The sequence below is a fragment of the Cariama cristata genome, unplaced genomic scaffold (assembly GCF_000690535.1).
Source record: "Cariama cristata isolate BGI_N322 unplaced genomic scaffold, ASM69053v1 scaffold10171, whole genome shotgun sequence".
Taxonomy (NCBI): domain Eukaryota; kingdom Metazoa; phylum Chordata; class Aves; order Cariamiformes; family Cariamidae; genus Cariama; species Cariama cristata.
The window spans coordinates 36303-54569 of record NW_009598728.1 but is presented as its reverse complement, the minus strand read 5'-3'; the positions used below and the strand labels follow the sequence as shown (position 1 = coordinate 54569).

The following is an 18267-nucleotide window of genomic DNA, read 5'->3' as shown; positions in this document are numbered from 1 at the left end:
TACAAAACCAAATAAAGTTTTGAGTTAACACAAGAAAATGGCCTTCAAGCACAGGGGACTTAACAGTCCTCAAGAAACCTGTCAATAACAACATGACTTAGCCAATGTATGTAGGAAACTGAATGAAGATCAAATGCAGGCCACTGAAGATGACTAATACAAAGGATTTTAATTCTATCCTCAAAGCCTCTTCAAACTCTCAATGGACTTATTAGTCTGGAAATGTGCAACTGTTATGACTAGGTCAGTGCACAAAGAATCCTGAAATACCAGGGATTCTTTGCATCCCATGATATATCAAGCAAAATACAGATCCCTTTCTCTTTTGAAAAGATTTTGTTCAGACAGACATACATAAGAGGAAGTAATTCTTCACGTAGCATTCAGTCAATTTGCAGAACTTGTAATAGCTGAAATCTGTTTAAAGGCCAGCAACATTTAAGACTGAGATATAAATATGGGAATTCAGATTTTCAGGAATATGGAGTGGAATAAGCAAAAATCACTGTGTTTTTAACCTAGTTAGTACACATTCCTATGGCTCAGAAATATATATGTACCTACATGTATGTGTATATATGCATATATATACACACACCCCCGTACAAATATCTTATTATGGCATATATTCTGTATTAAATTACAGGCAGAACTATAAAATACGACACCTCAATTATAAATAATAAAAATATGGCTGTTCAGTACTTACAAGACTTGGACAAAAACATCTCTAAGCATTCCCAAGATTATTAATTCTAACAGTATATCTGCGACTTTCTGAAAGTGAGATATTGAATCTATTTTTCAAGCAGGACTGGAGGTTTGCTGTCTCTAGATAGATTCACAGTAAAAGTTCAGTGGAAAACCCCCAAAATACCTAGAAAAAGGCAAATTAGGACTGGCATAATAGGAGCAAGCAATCTTACCACTGCTGTGAACTTTACTGAACTGGCATTGATTTTGCTACAGGATAGTAATTGCGCCATGGCTTAGATTATTATTAGCAGAGACCTCTGAAATCTCTTGTGTGGCAAACAGCTTTATTGAGTAGGGTCTAAACCTGTCCATTTCTTAAATTCCTCCCCCCGCCCCCATCCAGGTACTTAGAAATTACGTGATTTCTTAGAATACACTGCATTTTAGTAGTCATAGGTTGATGGCCCTAGTATCTTCTGAACTACACTGAAAGTTGAATCACCTCATGAAAAGCTATGGGGCACTTGACAAGTCTCAATTCACAAGTCATATCTGCGAATCCTGCAGAGACACTGAGGGTCAAACTGGAAATTAAGTTTGAAACAGGCTTACTGTTTTGAAAAATGTCCACTTCAAATTATAAGATCAATGTTACACTACCAGGCCTACTGCAGCCAAATGGCTTGCAAGCATCACCAGGTATTTTTTGAGATTATGGTCAGACTTTGATCTGAGTACTCTGTAGAAAAGTACACAGACCAAAAAAGAAGAGAAACAATGATTCAAAAACCTGCTTGTCTTTAAAAGCAGGACTTTTTGTGCTGTAACAGCATAAAAGGAAGGAAAGTTTCCCCTTGCATTTGCAAATTGTATGCACTGTGAAATAATTCAGAATCATATCACTGGAGGAAGCTTTCAGCAAACAGTCTGTTAGCAACAAACCTAGGGAAGGAAACAGGAATCAAGGAAAGGACATGGTAAACATGGTGGTCCATGTAGTGAAATAATAATGTAAAAAACCCTATGAACAAAAAAGTCAGTTTTACGTAAAGGATGAACTTTAATTATAAAGAAAGAGTAGCATTCATGACAGACTTGTACACAGGAGCAATAAAAAGAAAAACAACAAAAATTCAAGGTGGAATCCAAAATATGTACATCAGATGCTGAATTTCTGAATGAAAATATAAATACCAGAAGAACAAATCAAAATAACCCAAGTACGAGGTTTTCATTTGTACTGTTAACACATTTACATTCTGAATGCAGCATTCCCATAACCAAAATATAACCATTTGTGAAAAAGTTAATAGAAAAGGTAAGCAAAAATATGTGACAAGGAATCTGAACCACTGAAGAATAGATTCCTGGTAAAGCAACATCTGTATTAGCGTACCGAATAACCAATGTGTTATTCAGAATTTAACTGAGACAAGGTGAAGGAGAGAAAGTAATTTTGTTGAAATAAGAAGTGATGAAAGTTAAACACTCATTGAAGGAAATACCAGATTTACCACGTTAGGCTCCTTGGCTTTACTGGAAGGAAATCTTAAGAGAGTTCTCTGATTTGGGAAGCATAATTCAATGTTTTAAAAAACATACTTCAAAATAATGAAAAAAGGTTGTGAAACAAATGTCTCAGTTCAAGGAAGCTTTACACTAATGTGTGTGTACATTCTTTTATTCATTTAATAATATTGTAACTGAGGCTTCTGTAAGAGCTTGGCTAAGTGATTATGTTTTTGAAAGATGGCAACATTTCTGTGTGTAGGAAAACAATCAACAGACTAGTTTGTTTAAAAATAAGCAGTGGATAAAGTGTTAAAAATCCTATGAAAAGTTTCCAAAGTTTAATTAGGATCAGCAATAACTCTTTTCATAAGATATCTGAATTAATCTAGGGGCTCTAGATTCTGGTATGGAGTAGCACTGCAATCAGCGGAACTCTGCATGGTTGGCACAGTCCAAATGTACACAACCCTCCAAGGTCAAGACTGGAATATTTACTAAGATTTTGCAGTTAGATATAGAAGATGATGCAGACTTAAACAGCCAAACAACACTATTAAATACTGATGATGAATTGTAATCCTTGATTAACTAACCAAAGTTACAAGTTTGCTAGATTCACAAGCCAGTTTGTGTTTCTTCTGTGTATGTTAATTCACTTTTATGACTAGATGAGATTATATATTACAGAAAAACTTAATCATAGAATCATAGAATACGAGGTTGGAAGGGACCTCAAGGATCATTTGGTCCAACCTTTCTTGGCAAAAGCACGATCTAGATAAGATGGCCTAGCACCCTGTCCAGCTGAATCTTAGAAGTGTTCAATGTTAGGGAATCCACCACTTCCCTGGGGAGATTATTCCAATGGCTGATTGTTCTCACTGTGAAAAATTTTCCTTTTGTGTCTTATCGGAATCTCCTCAGGAGTAACTTGTACCCATTACCCCTCGTAATTTCTGTGTGACTGCTTGTAAAAAGGGAGTCTTCATCTTCTTTGTAGCCACCCTTTAAATACTGGAACATGGTGATAAGGTCTCCCCCTAAGCCTTCTTTTCTCAAGGCTGAACAGAATCTTAACTCTGGATTTTCCAATATTTAAAGACATATAGTACAACAAATAATGATGAACAATGCAATGAGGTGAAAAAGTATTTACATCATTGTTATTTTGAAAAATTGGCAATATATTCAAAATACAGTCAAATAAAGCAATGTCAGCCACTATATTTCTGAATGAAGAGGAGAGCTCTAACACAAATGGACATGGGCTTCTGAATATAATAGTATATTGCCAGTTACAGCTAAGCTTACTGAAGAAACAAGCTTAAAATCACTAGTGTATTAGCAAAGTTGAGTATGATACTAGAATAAAAACTTTAGACAGAATGCGAAAGAAAGAATGGTCAGGTCTAATTATCAAAATCAGGTTTTTGCTAGAAGACTGATTCACTGTTCCAAAGTTAAATATGTATTACAGACTTACTGGTAATTGCTGGAATAGCAGGATTTTATTTGTGTACTTATATGTCCATTCCAGCTTCTGAGCTTGGTTGCGATATATTGTGAGTCAACTTCTGCAGTATTTATGTTTTATCAATTAGGTATTATTATCTGAGTCTTTTACTGTAGGTCTCTGTTTAACTACTTCTGACTCAAATAGCCAATAGAGCATAGGAGCGGTTGGAAAATGTCTGTGCCATTTAACAACTATATACAGAAAAGTGCTGCATTTTCATGAAGCCTTGAATTTGATGAACAGTAAACAAAATAAATTATTTTTGAAGTCTTGAGCTCATTATTCAGAAAAGACAAATAAAAATATCTACTATACGAGGAACAAAGTTCCTTACAATTAAAAAAGTTCACAGTCACAGTAAGATGCAGTTTATAACCACAAATCTGAACATTTTGTTGGAATTTAAAGTCAAATTCTAGATCTGATTCATTGCTGGACTGTTCCTATCTTTCACCATTGCTTACCCCTGTTCATCTATCCACGATGCTTGTGGATCTTAGTGTAAGAAGGGGCTTATTTAGTTTAACATTTCTAGTTGTTTTATATATGTTGTTCAGCAACAACAAAGAAATAGCAACTTTAAGGCAGGTATGCTTTAAGACAATTAAGGAAAACAAAAGGATGGATGATAGACCAGAATCAGTTATGGCAGGGATCAAATTAGTAGCAGGTAGCTCAGCATGCCAAGGATATCATGTATATTCCCCCTTTATGAAAATGCAGTAAAATTACTTTAATACTCAAGCTTTTAATATAGAATAGTCATTTGAAGCATCTTAAGGTAGATGAAACAGAAAATGTTATGAGTGATGAAAAGCAAAAAGTAGCAAAGATATCTCTTTATTCTAAGAAGCTGTAATACTTATGTGTAGTTTTTACAAGAATGAGGATTATGATCCTGATTTAATGAAATAAACTTTTTATCAAGTTTGATAGGACATGATTTGCATTTGATTACTTGCATGATTAAATTTTAGGCAGGTACTTATTTGATTACCAAGTGAATTGAAAGTATTAACTCAACTCCTTTATTGTAGTAGCAAGAAGGCCATGTAATGAAGTTTTGAAACATATAGAAATATATATTTATAGCTGTGTCTAGGGCTTGCCTAGACTGAGATAATTACTTAAAATTATCCCTTTTTTTTTCATACTATTGTCACAATTCAAAAGATATCTGGCATGATAAAACTTACTGATCCTCCAAGCAACTTATAGACCATTAATAACTTTCATGTTCAGCTGGCAAGCTAACACAAGTATGTATCACATACACATCTGCTTAATTTTGGTGCTGAACTTAGTTCACATCCCCTGGATGTTTCATAATTTTTTTGTGAGGAATTTGTTCCTGATATAATCAGTAATTTTAATATTTTATAGTTCACAGTTGTGTAATACATTTACAGTGACTACAGTTCTGTCTGGGATTCATTGCCTCTCTATCTTTAATCACATTTAAAGATATTTAAACTATCAGCAACACTGATAATACATAGGTAACAGTTGCTTCAACTTGAAATGGAGACTTGAGTCTCTTCATAGTAGCACCTTCCTTTAACATTCCATTTGAAAAACTATGGAACATAGAAATTAAGTTTTTCTTTTCATTTCTGGAAGAAAATCCTAAAATTCTGTAATTTATACTACTGGAAATCAGTGACAAAGGAAAATTTTATCCATGAATCACAGATATCGAACTAGTTATTGGAATCTGCTTGGTTTTAGTTTTGTTCGGGTTTTTTTTAATTAAAAACAAGAATATCAAAGAACTCAACTTTTATATTTATTTATACTGAGCTTGCACTTTTCCTAGTTTTTCTAGGGACAAGTACTCTTTTACAAAATCAACCAGTTTCATCCTGGGATAGTAACAGAACAATGTAGAAAAGATAACTTAGGAAGTGACAAGGGGAAAGAAAAACAGGAGGCTATCTTTGATGTCCAGATAAGTAATAATAAAATGCAAATATGGCAACATGTCTAAATGGAATACAGCTTTAAGCACGGAAAACCTGTGTTGGAATCACTTTCTGGAAATGTCTTGTTTTCTCCACCAGTTACAGAGAGAATTTAGGCTCTGAGTTTAAGTTGTAAGGATTATTCATCAGATGTCTGAATTAATCAACAAAGATGGTATAATTGCAGCCTTGCTCAATATCTTATTTCATGGATAATGAACATATTTTTATTACTGGTGAAATATTATATTGCTTTATAGATTGCACAATATATTTATCAAATTAAATTAATGGCAAATACACTACAAGATTATTTGTTTTAAAAATTAAATATGTAACTTCATAACTATGTTGTCACTGATTATGTTAGCTCTCAGATTGTGTAGGTGATCAGATTGTACAGAAGGTGGTTTATGTCTGTTAGTGACAGAGGTGTTAGGTAGAAACTTAAAAAAGATTAAAAATCAGGAACATCCAAAGTTAGTGGCATAAATCTCTCCACTATTACCTTTCTTGTACCATAGCCTCAGCTTAATGTGGTCATTTCCGTTTCTTTAGATATTTACAGCAAAAAAAGGCCACAGAAATGATGAGCAAAACGATTGCCATTTTATACTCCAGCATATTTTCTAGTACCATAATCTAACGAAGAAATCAAACCAAAACAGTGCTATACAACAGAGAATACATTAGAACGGAACAAAGGTATGTCTTTAAGGTGTTGAGAATAAAGGTTTCAGAAGATCACTGTGTAAACTTTTTTGTTAGTACTATCAGTGGCTGCACAAATTTTTAATACATCTGAAAAAAAGACAATGAAGGTAGTATTAAAGTACTCCTGCACAGCAATCTGCATCTTCAACGACATTCTTTTGACATGTATTCACACCAAGAGCCAAGTGACTAATTTGAGGATTTGCAGTGAGCTTTCTAAATTATATCTATATATGATTTATTTGATCATTTGTAAGGACAGAAATCCATGCACCTTTAAGGAAAGGAAAGTGAGAAAACAAAGTAAGTGAAAATAGGCTTAAAAGACAACTGACCTTTTTCCACTTCATTCAGATTAGCAGCTTGCAGTGACAAAGACAGAAGAGACAAGAGACTTTTTACATTGTAATACAACAGCATAGCACATTAAGCTAATGCACAATTATAGCAGCAGAGAGGTTGGTACAGCAAAATGAAGCAAGCATCAGAATCTCACCTACAGCAGAGCAAAACAAACAGAAAAGGTAACAAGTACATGCCACTGGTGGCATAAGAAAGGTTTTACTTCTGGATCAATTAGATCTGTGATCTAATGACTGATGATAATGAGCAAGACAAATGATCATCTGCAATCTATAGAATGTACATAAAATGACCTGAATTTTACTAAACTGAGGTTAAAATAAAGGAGATGATAATGTTAAGAGAATAGCAAGGTTAAAGAGTGCAGGACATAGTGAAGTATTTTAAATGTTTTATTTCTCAAGGTTTTATCAGACACCCTGAGTGTCCACTGATTCCATTTGTTTACTGTTATTTCACAGTTACAGTCTGTGACCTTAAGAAAGCTCATAGTATAGTGCAAATACCATTCTTTTTCTTTCCACCTGTAACTGTGGAGGCAATTGTAAAACTTAACTGAGGCAGAGAAAAATGGATTCCTGATTCCTAAGCAGCAGCATAATAAGCTTTTAGAAATTGTTTTTAAATCAACACTGTGTACTTGAGAAGTGTCAATTTCCAAGGGATTGTTAGAAAAGTCAGAAAGTGACTGTCTGGTTTTGCACTGCAACATTCTTTATTTTTTTTTTTTTGTAGTTTTTATATGTATCTTCAGAGTTAATTTGAGATTCTAACAAGCCCTCCTCATGAAAACAAAACTTTAAAGAATGATTTACATTTCATACCAGCAGGTTTCAGCTGACTTCTTCCTTATACTGTGCTACTGAAATGTAAAGCATATTTGCAGATAACCATTCACCCAGAAAAACATTCTAGGCTGCTGCACTTCCACATTCAGTACATATATGCTGTGACATCTTGAACACAGAGAATTCGAAGTATTGCCAAAAGAATTAAAAGAGAACAGGACCCAGTCTCCAGCAACTTAGAGCTCAGGGACTTTCTGACCTAGAGATATCTCTGAACTTAAAAATCTTTTTGCCTACTGAATATATAGCCTGTTTTCCTTTTGCCCAGCTAGTACATGAATTCATTTAGTGAAAAATACCTTTCATAAAAAAACACATTAGCAATATGCATATCTGATTTTAACCTGTTAGAACAGATACCAAAATCCAAATGTTTACAAAGTTCCTCTTGAAAATCACTGTATCCATACTGGACAGGGATTCTGTTACTTATCTTTCAAATCAGGCTACAGGCCAAAGAAAAAAAAATTCCTATAATTTGGTACCTCATACACACGTGAGGCAACTGTAAGATTACTTTATATTCTGAACACTACCATTTCTAGATCCTGATGTGTCCAGAGTACTGTCAGTGTAATTCTTAACACTGAAGGTTATTTAACTATTTCACAAGATCAAGAATGACGGACGTGAAGACCCCCTGACTAGCTCGATGTTTTATATTTTCACTTTACAATTAATCTTGACAATGACTTAGGATCTCACACATTGCGTTCTATCCTCAGATGCTTTGTAAGATAACATATTGTAGAATTCTGTACTGTATCACGTGGAATGAAAAATCTCAACCTCTGCTACAAATTTGCCCAACATAAAATGAGTTGAGGCTCTATTGTTGTATGTTTAAAAAAATACATGGCTTTGTTTTTAGTAAGGTGTTGAAAAAGATTTGATGAGATAGTGTAAATTCTCAATATTTTTTAAAAACCAGAACAGCTAAACTTACTGATTACAAGTAGATTGTTTTGATTTATCTCAGAGCTGGTGAGAAGATTCTCACCTACTCATATGACCTACTGACTTCAGGAGCGATTATGAGTAGGCATTGCATCTGTAAGAGCAAATCCCTTTTTCTGAAGGAATTACAGTTAGCAAATAAAAACACTTGCTATGTAAACTCATAGTATTTTCCTTTTAGAATTATGCACAATTATGAATCAAATTAAAAAATACACTTGCTTGTATTTTGACTAAAGAAACACAACTGCTATACAGACATCAGAAACGTTACCCATGTTTAGTCTCTTTTTTTCTCTAACTGTATAGATGTATAGAGAAGTGCTACAATTGCTGTTTCAATTGTAAATGTAAAATGTACATTTCAATTACAATACTATAGAAATGCAACAGGTACACAATTGAAGTTTTAGGCTAGCACATATAAACAAGCTTTTGTATACACTCCATGGGTATTTAATACAAACCAGTCCTTCCCATGGCATACTGTGGATACAGCAAGCTATTGACACTAGCAGTTAAATGCACCTAGAGCAATGTTGAAAATTAAGACATGAACGACACAGGTAAAAACACCTGCAAAACTCCAAAGGAGGAATGCACTTGAAAATGAATTGTCTACTATCTAATACATATATGAAACATCTTAGCATGAAGCCACTGAACAGGAATACTGAACTGATGTGACTTTGGTTTGCTTTCTTCCAGCCTACACAGTAAAATATCTGATCCCATTTTTAAATGAGAAAGCAATTGATCCCAGGGGAGCTGAAGCTTGACTCACATATACCTGAAATATTAGTTATAGGAGAAATAGCAAACACTTGTCTCTACTTACTGACGCTATCACCTATTATTTGTTTCTAAGGCTTGATTTGTCAGTTGCTTTTAGGTATTAAGGTATCAGTACTTGGCAAAACAGTATTTTGTCTAAGCAGAGGATTATGACTGTCCTTCCAGATGTGGATGATCCACTTATTACTAAATAATTTATTCTGGCTACTTGTACTTTTAAGCTGTATTGCTGTAGGTATCGTAGTTTATTCTGTATGGGAAAATTTCTACCAAACATTTACCCAGCATAAATACTGGATGAATACATACATTAGATTATGAAGTTGTATTTCTTATATCTGTGTTCTATCATCTTCACTCATTGTGGATTTCCAAGATTTAAATATTGACTTTAAATTTGAATACCCTAAAACGTTTGAGCATTCCAGTAGGTTGTAGAACTAATGATGGAAATACCTTGGATTAAAAAGGAGTTAGCTGTGTTTTCAATAAATAAAATTAATTCAGGAGTTCACCTCTCCTTCCAGTTTTCCAGAGCTCAAATTTGATTGATTGATTAAAGATATAGGGTGACTAAGTAGAGTTAATTCCCAAGTTATGGTGGATTTTACATTTCTTTTTTATACATTTCAAATCATGGTTTTGTGAATTTAAGCTCTGTGTTCTCCTAGTAGTCAACTAGCTGACAGAAAATAGATCTGCCTAGTTAGAAAAACTATAAAACAGATAAATGTAAACAATAGATCCTTCTTCCCCAGTGTTGCTGTTCTAACTATCCTCCTTCCCATAGAGATGATGACAGTAAGCAAGAGACCCTCTGTCTCAAAGAGAGAGGAATGCTTTGGCCTGGCTGCCAACTGATAGAAAGAAATAATTAGACACACTTTTTTTTTTTTTTTTTTGTGCTAGAACAGAAAGCATCACATTCTGCATTAATGTTTCTAATGGAGGGCAGAAAAGCATCCAGGGGTGCCAAATTCAGTTCCTAACTGGCACAGACAGATCCTCTTCTGCCCTGTTAGTAACATGAGGTATACAGGATAAAAGCAGAATATTTTTCAGATTTCTGCAGCTACAGAGGTTTTTCATTGGCGTGTCTGGGTTAGGTAAACAGTAGGGAGGGACACATTTTAAATGACTTTTTAAATATCAAAATGCTGTAATTTCAAAACTAACAAAGAAATTAATGAGTTGGCTTTAAGTCTACTTTTGACTACAAACCATATAGGAGAAAAATACGGAGTGAAACCTGGCTTTAAGTCAATTGTAGAGTAACTACTAATGCACCTACAAACTGAAAAATATTACTGTTCTGCTAGGGATTCTTGAATTACCTGTACTTTCTTTTATACTCCTACCTGTGTATTCAGGTGGACAAAGGCAAGTATAGTTATTAATTCCATCAACGCAAGTAGAATTATTTTCACAGTCATTGTCTTCACAATCATCAACATTTACTTCACAGTTTTCACCTTCAAATCCATCTGCACAAGTGCACCTGTAATACAGAAAACAAAACTAATCACATGGACATTTTAGCTGGCGAGACCAGACAAGAAGTTCTGTAACTAATAGGCACACTATTCATAATCACTATCCCATAAAGGAACACGGTTGATACAAAACAAAAATATCAAAATAGATAGTAAATGTAGATCACTCAAACATGACTACACATACATTTTCATGTAATATGCATTATCTATAATTTCTGCAGCTTTCATTATAAGATTGCTTTGATTTTCAAAATATGTAGTGTTTAAACAAATAAATGAAAAAATCAAATTCTGAGACATGACAATGTCACTTTAAATTCTAGAGGCATAGTATTAAGAGGTATACGCTTAATTTTTAATACACAATTATTTAATCTTTGGGCAGAATTTGGATTAAAAAATAAGAATAATGTAATAATGAATTGCAAGATAATGAATTGTATCTTTTTGAACTGTCATTTCTAACAAGCTTGAGGTGTAGATTATTAAACGACTAATAATTTCACATAAGAATGCTAAAGACCTTTATTTCATAATTCATGAAGTACATCTGGAGTAATTGTACTGTGTGATTAAATAACTCGATTAAAAATGCTCACAGCATGTTTATCTGCTGGCATAGTGAGTTTCAAATGAATCATTAATTTTCTGTTTCACTGGGATTTACATTTTATTATTTACATGCTGTCTGTTGAAGTAATACACACGACAACAGATGAATTGTGAGATTTTTTCAGCAGGGATCTAGCTAGCTATTAATTAGCATAATGGAGTCAATACTATGTTGTCTTGACCTGATGTGCCTCAACTAATCACAATCATTTGTTATTGTTTTTAACAGTTTCAAAGCTTTAGAAGCTTTCCAAGGACTGCGACATATTCTGAAAACCTCAGAAGATCTGAAAATCTGCCTTCGTGGTGCACTTACCAGCAAATGCAGAGAACCCAAAGATTAACACCATAATTATTTCAACATATAAAACTCAGTAGTTTTCCATCCTGTTATTACAATTAAAAACAACCTACCAGAAACCATCTTTTTCTCCTTCTTTCAAATGACAAGTTCCGCCATTGTGGCACGGGTTACTAATGCAAGCATGAATGGGAATATCACAGTCTTGACCCTATGCAGGGAACAAAAATTATAATTTAAGAAGAAAATACAGACACTAGTGGAAGGAAGCCAAATAAAATTTAAAGGTTGTTAAGGAGAAGCTTACATTTCAGTAAGCTGTTTCCTCTCCATTCAGTACCTACCTTGAAACCATATGGGCAAGTACATCTATAGAAGTCAACTGGATCATTGTTGCAGGTTCCATCATTTTTACATGGATTTGATAAACAGGGGTTACACTTAGCAAGAATATTAACATCCACGGGCCCTTAAAAGTACAAATTGGATAGTCAGAAACAAACAACTATTAATTTATATTTGACAGGATATATCTACCATGTTGCTTTAAAATTTAAAGTGAAATTTATATTTTAGACTTTGTGGTGTTCTATATGAATGGAATGCTGAACTGTCCTTAATTCTTTTGACATGATCAAATAAATTTGGGGTTGGATTTTTGGATTAATTATCACTTTTGTTTTTCAAAAAAGAAGCTGACTCCAAAGTGATTCCCATATCTGCATTCTCTGAAATGCGTACAGTTCTGATCCATGATAATTACCTTCCCTTTGTATTAACAAAATGAAGAATATGATTTCAGCTTTTATTTTTTATCTGCAGGATCACAAAGATGGCAAAATGAACTGCTAAAATTACCTGTAAATTGGTTGAACATCTGTGAACCGTAATGTAAACTGCATTGTCCAAGCTATTTCACTGTAAATAGCTCCATATTGCGCCTTGCTCCCTTTTGGAGTCAGCCACAGTTCTGTGCATTACTGCATTAGCTGAGCCCACAAATACTGCAATCTGTACCATGCATCTATGTGCAAATGAGGGTTGCAATCCATGTTTGCAGTCTGATTTCTTATATTAATGATTATAATGACAGAATTCAGAAATGAATATTGACAAAATCTTAAGTTTCAAAAGTCAGACTTAGAGCTTTGGCCTACATAAATCTTATCCCTATTACATAAATATTTTTTAGATATTTATTTTTCTGTTGTTTTACAATTTTGATACAGCCTTTTCATGGTGAATTTTCAAGTTAGGAACCATCAATCTTAAATTTTATTTTTTTTTTTTTTGTCAACCAACCAAAGAAATCTCTGGTTATTTCTTAAAAATTAGAAATCACCTGTGTATAAATAATGATTCATTTTCATACACCTTGTGATAGAAAAAAAGTTTGATTACTGTAAGAGAAAATGAGTGACTTGGTCAAATGCCTATTAAGCGAATGAACATACATTCTCTACTATCTCCAGGTCTATTGCCTGATGATATTACTGCCACCAGCTTGATTTCAGGTTTCACCTATGAAAAAAACCTTCTGTTATCCACAGGTGATTTGTACATTTTGAGGAATAACCAGTGATTTCCTCTAACTAGATACAAAACTGAAACTCCTGAGACCTGCTGGTAGAAATGCCTGATTGCTCTGTAACAGGTTTTACTCAAAATGAGCCAGACTGCAAAGTTTTCCAAGCTAACAGGGCACTTTTGCTGAGATATAGGGCTTTGGGTTTTTTTCAAACTTAGATTTCTTAACTTTCTTTTCTTATTTTTCTTTGCAAAATTAATCTCAGATAAGTCATTGTAAGGGAGCAGGCATGGAAGGAAGCCATGTGATTATAAGGATTCAGCAGAGGGTATTAGACAAGGGTAGGTTGACTTTTTATTTTATTTTTTTAAAATCTGCAGTTACTGGTATCCTTCTGTGTCACAGCTTGCGAGCAAATCCAAAGGGATGAACTGTGATAAGATGCTTATTGCCAAAGCCACAGTCTATATGGATCATTGACTATTCTTGTCTTCATTGCCTTATGTTGAAAGAGAAATCTATATCTAATTAAAGTTTCTGTTAGACCAGCAAACAGCAGAGGTAGAAGAGTTGAAACAAACACCATAGAATTAACATCTAGAAAGTCCTGCCTGTGTACTCTAGATTATTGCTGATTATTGCTAGAGTACATTAAGAGTTTCTGTGAAAAAAATAAGGTGCAAGAGGCATGTACTTAAAAAAAATGTTTGTAACACTGTGCTGTAACCTGGAAGTCTATGCTTCCTTGCCTCAACTGTTTATTCTGAATTCTTTTCTACTTCTCATGCAATAAAATACTAATTATTTGGCATGAATTAAAAAACATACAGTAACTAACGTTGTTTTCTCAATCACATTAGCAATCTAAATTGCACTTCCAAAACAGAGCCAGAAGATGGGAACCTAAGTCTCAACAAGATAGTTACAACACAGTGTCTGATTTTGTGCTGTGTTTATTTCAAAGTATTATATATGTTGTATCCAATAAAAATTAACATTTTGATTTATCATTCTTCAGTTGTAAGTTAAAAAAAAAGGAAATGTTTCAGATATTTTTACTGAAGTCTAATGGAAAGGCAGTTCTGGAACCTATTTTCATTTGCACTATACCATTCCTTTCCTCTTTCTGCTTGCATGTGTTAAAAGACTTGCATATGAAAAAGAATTGGGTTCATAAACTATTGCTTAGTTTTTCATATTGTAGACATATATATCCTTGAATAAGCCCTAACTGGAAAAAAAATCCTTAAAATAAAAGAAAAAAAATAGTAGTATTCTTTTGTAAATAGTGAAAAACTAACTGTATTATATTGATAAACATAGACACACACATGTAGCTATGTAACATTTTTCAAGAAAAACATGACACAAAAACCCTCTCAAAACCAGCTTCTAGAGAAACCTGTTGCAAGAAAAACTTTGAACTCTGACATTTTATGACTCCTATTCTCTCTTGCGTATGGCCTCAAAAACAGTATCGATACTAATTCACTTATACTAAAGCTGCTAATGAAATTGCCAATTTTAGTTACAGTGCAGTGGAAACAATCATTTCAGTTACATAAATTTCAGACCTCAAACCCAGGCTTTTAAAATAACAAAACTGTTCATACAATATGTTAAATGACGTATCATGAAGAGTCAGCTGTAAATTCATCAAAGGGGAAAACAAACAGTAAACATGCGTGTCTTAGGAAAGAAGTCTGCTTGAGGTACACAAAAGGAAGGTCAGAAGGTCTGTTCTTAATCAGATCACCCATTCCAGATCTACTTATAACCTTACCTGGTATCAGAAAACCACAAGGCCCTGGAATCTCTAGAAGCAGGGCATGGATGGTAAAGAGGTAAAAGTAAAAGATTGAGAATCTGTTAGAGGCCACATAAAAAAAGAAAAAAACACCCATAAATGTAGAAAAAAAACTGAAAGAAGAAAACACTAAGGAATGATTCCTGGAGTAAAAGAATTCATAAAATTAGAGTAAGGTACAATGATTTTATGGAGCTTTACAACTGAGATGAGACTTCATTTTAAAATGTTCATTTTCACTGGGAACTATTCATTATGTAAGTAAAATTCAAGCACCCATTTAACTTTCAATTGAATCCAGAGATGCTGATAAGAGGGAATTACACACCACTCTTTTCCTGTAAATATATACACAATAGTGGACCATCAACAGATATTCTGAAAACACTCCTCTCACTCATAGCCCAAAATTTTGGTTCTAATAGAAATATAACGTCTTCCTAATTTCTATTCAGCAGTTTTAAGCAAAAGATAAAATTACTTATCTTTGAGTAACAAACATATAATGTCTTACAGGGCCATCATGTCATTGAAAAGCTGCTGATTTGCAATCTGTAATTATAAGCATCTTCATAGGACAGTGGCAGGAAAATTATTTTCTTTCAAAGGTATCCATAATACCAGATCTCCACTCTTGGAACTGAAACAAATACAGTTCTTACCCTGCATAATAATATAAAGGCTATTTTCTGATGGGCAAGAGGGAGTAAGATATATTTTCTGGATTGTCTAACAGAAACATAACAATGATTGTAGGCATGGATGATACAGTTTTTACAGCTGACAGAGCTGGAAAACAACCAAACAGGTGCTTCATGTCCATGCAGATATTCTTTCACTTATATCCCTACAACAGTGTGTAACGAGCATATCTGCAATAATGTTCAGTGGGTACTTGTAGAGAAAACGATCAGATTGGCCAGCAAATGTTCTATCTAAAGTCAGACTGAGACTTTGCAACAGATGAGTGTCATATGCAATGAACACTGACATGACCTCAGAGATGTGCTGCTGAAAAATTACAAGAAGGATTTGGAGGGAGAGACAATTCGTTGGAATCACAAGCAACAAAATGGATTCCAGTGGTTTTTGTTTACAAAAAAGTTTTTTTGATAGAAAGTCTAAGGACAGAAGACTAAATAGGATGGACATGCAGTAAAGAACAAGTTTGGATGAGACAAACTCTGACAAAGTCCCATTGCTTTTTTTAAGGAAGAAATTACAAAGGGATTAAGCTCACCTTTGGAGATACATTAACAGATGAGTAAGTCAAAATAGCTTGAAGATTACCTAGACTGTGAGAGTAAATTACTTCTACAAGACTTAAGATCATATTTATCTGATACCTCAGAAATAAGCTTAGTAACAGCTTACAAGCATAAGCACACATACATTTTGTTGTTTTGTTATTTTTGTTTTGTTTTGTTGTTTTCAATTAGGGATTTCAATGTTTCTAAATCAGGACCATGAAAAATGAAGCTACAGCAGAAGCTTTCCATGTTTTCAAAATATTTAAGAAAGGAGAAATGGATGGAATAGAAGATTAAACAGTAAACCAAACTAAGTTCTCTCTCAATGTGAGTAAAAAAGGTACTTTTCTAACCAAAAAATAGTAGGTTCAGAGAAAAAGCCTAGGAATTAACAAACAATAATATAATTGTGATATAAATGCCAGCAACATTGGTACCAACATGGAGATAAACAGTCTGGATGCAAACCCTGAGGAACCTCCTCATATAACAACATTTTAGAATGAGACCTCTATAGGGGTAATCACATCCCTTTATCTAGGTTTTGGGGTTTTGTTTTGTTTTGTTTTTCATGCTTTATTCTGAAATATCAGAGGAAGCATTCTGGACATGTTGAGGCAATTAATTGCACACTACAAGGATTATGAATGTATTTACAGTTTTTACTGTAAACAGTCTGAAGGAAAGGGACATTCTTTGGCTGAGGGAAGTGTAGATGTTTAAGCTGTAGTTCATGACTGAGACAGTACCAAGGACCTATGTACATCCATGTACTGAGGAATACTGTACTGCAAGTCCAAAGACTTTTTTTTTCTCCATCTATTTGAAAAGAAATAGACATTGAAGTCTTTAAAATAAATACAGTTCCTGAATGAAGCCAATGGCTCCTAAGTATGAGGAGGAATGATGACAAGGCTGAGTGAAGATGTTATAATAAATGTATTTAGAGCACACAGGACTCTTATCTCACAGCTCAACTATTTGTATAAATTCAAAATTGACAGTTCAAAGAGAAAAAAAACAACAACAGTACCTTGGCAAGTAAATTTTTTAGAAGGAGTTGTGAGAAGAAGTTTATCTGCCATTTCTCCAGGACCAGCACAACGTGCAATACCAGGTTCTTTGTATTCTGATTTTACCCAGTCAGAGAGCCACTGCATGTTACAATCACAATAAAGAGGATTTGCTCCAATAGCCCTATGGAAAACAGACAAACAAAGAGGGAATAAAGTTTGAAATGGTTGCTTTTAAAAAGAGAAGCCAGAAAACAGGTTGGCAAAAGAAACTTCAAACCACAAACCTGCCCTTCCTCCACGAAATTGACTGTAAGAACATGAAGTGTCTCGATTTGGGTTCTAAATAAGAAGTGATAGTTTTAGGAGTAAACTTGGTCCAGAATCCTAGCTATTCATAGCTGCATTATGTGTGAACTTTGGAGACCGAATACTAACTAGCTCTGTTTCACCATTTGTATGTAATGGCCAGGATCAGCTGCATCACCAGAATGAAACTGATGTTGGGAAATTAAGCTAGCAAGAATAAAGTATTCCTTCCAAAGTAGTGAAGGCAACTCCACAGAGTTCCATCCTGATATTCTTCCCTTCCAGTTTATGGCTCCCAGGCTGGTGCAAACCATCTGTTTCTAAGCTTCCAAATTTGATTTAATTATTTCCTCTTTGGAGCTCTCCCACTGAACTCACAGCTATGTGAAGAATTCTGTAAGAGGTCTCTGCTGCATAAGTAAATAAAACTACATTATCCTAGCTTTGTGGTAGTTACATAAGAATTGCCTGGTTATGAAAGCAAATCCATTTCTTTAAATAAATCTGATTTTTTTAAATTAAAAATTATTTAGCTAGAAATTTTCAGAATTAATTTCTGTAAAGGCTTTCTAAGTGTCTGTTTGCTAGA

At 34.0% G+C, this 18267-nt stretch overlaps 1 protein-coding gene across 1 annotated transcript in view; it reads right to left on the bottom strand.

The window, feature by feature from the left end:
- SLIT2 (slit homolog 2 (Drosophila)) overlaps positions 1-18267 on the bottom strand; it is a gene marked incomplete at its 5' end in the record, with an annotated part of 77413 nt that overhangs the window by 27103 nt on the left and 32043 nt on the right. Inside the window, 4 exons of the mRNA XM_009709418.1 lie at positions 10721-10860; positions 11885-11982; positions 12116-12240; positions 17390-17553. Coding sequence (XP_009707720.1) covers positions 10721-10860; positions 11885-11982; positions 12116-12240; positions 17390-17553 — 527 coding nt within the window. The remainder of the gene's footprint in view (positions 1-10720; positions 10861-11884; positions 11983-12115; positions 12241-17389; positions 17554-18267) is intronic.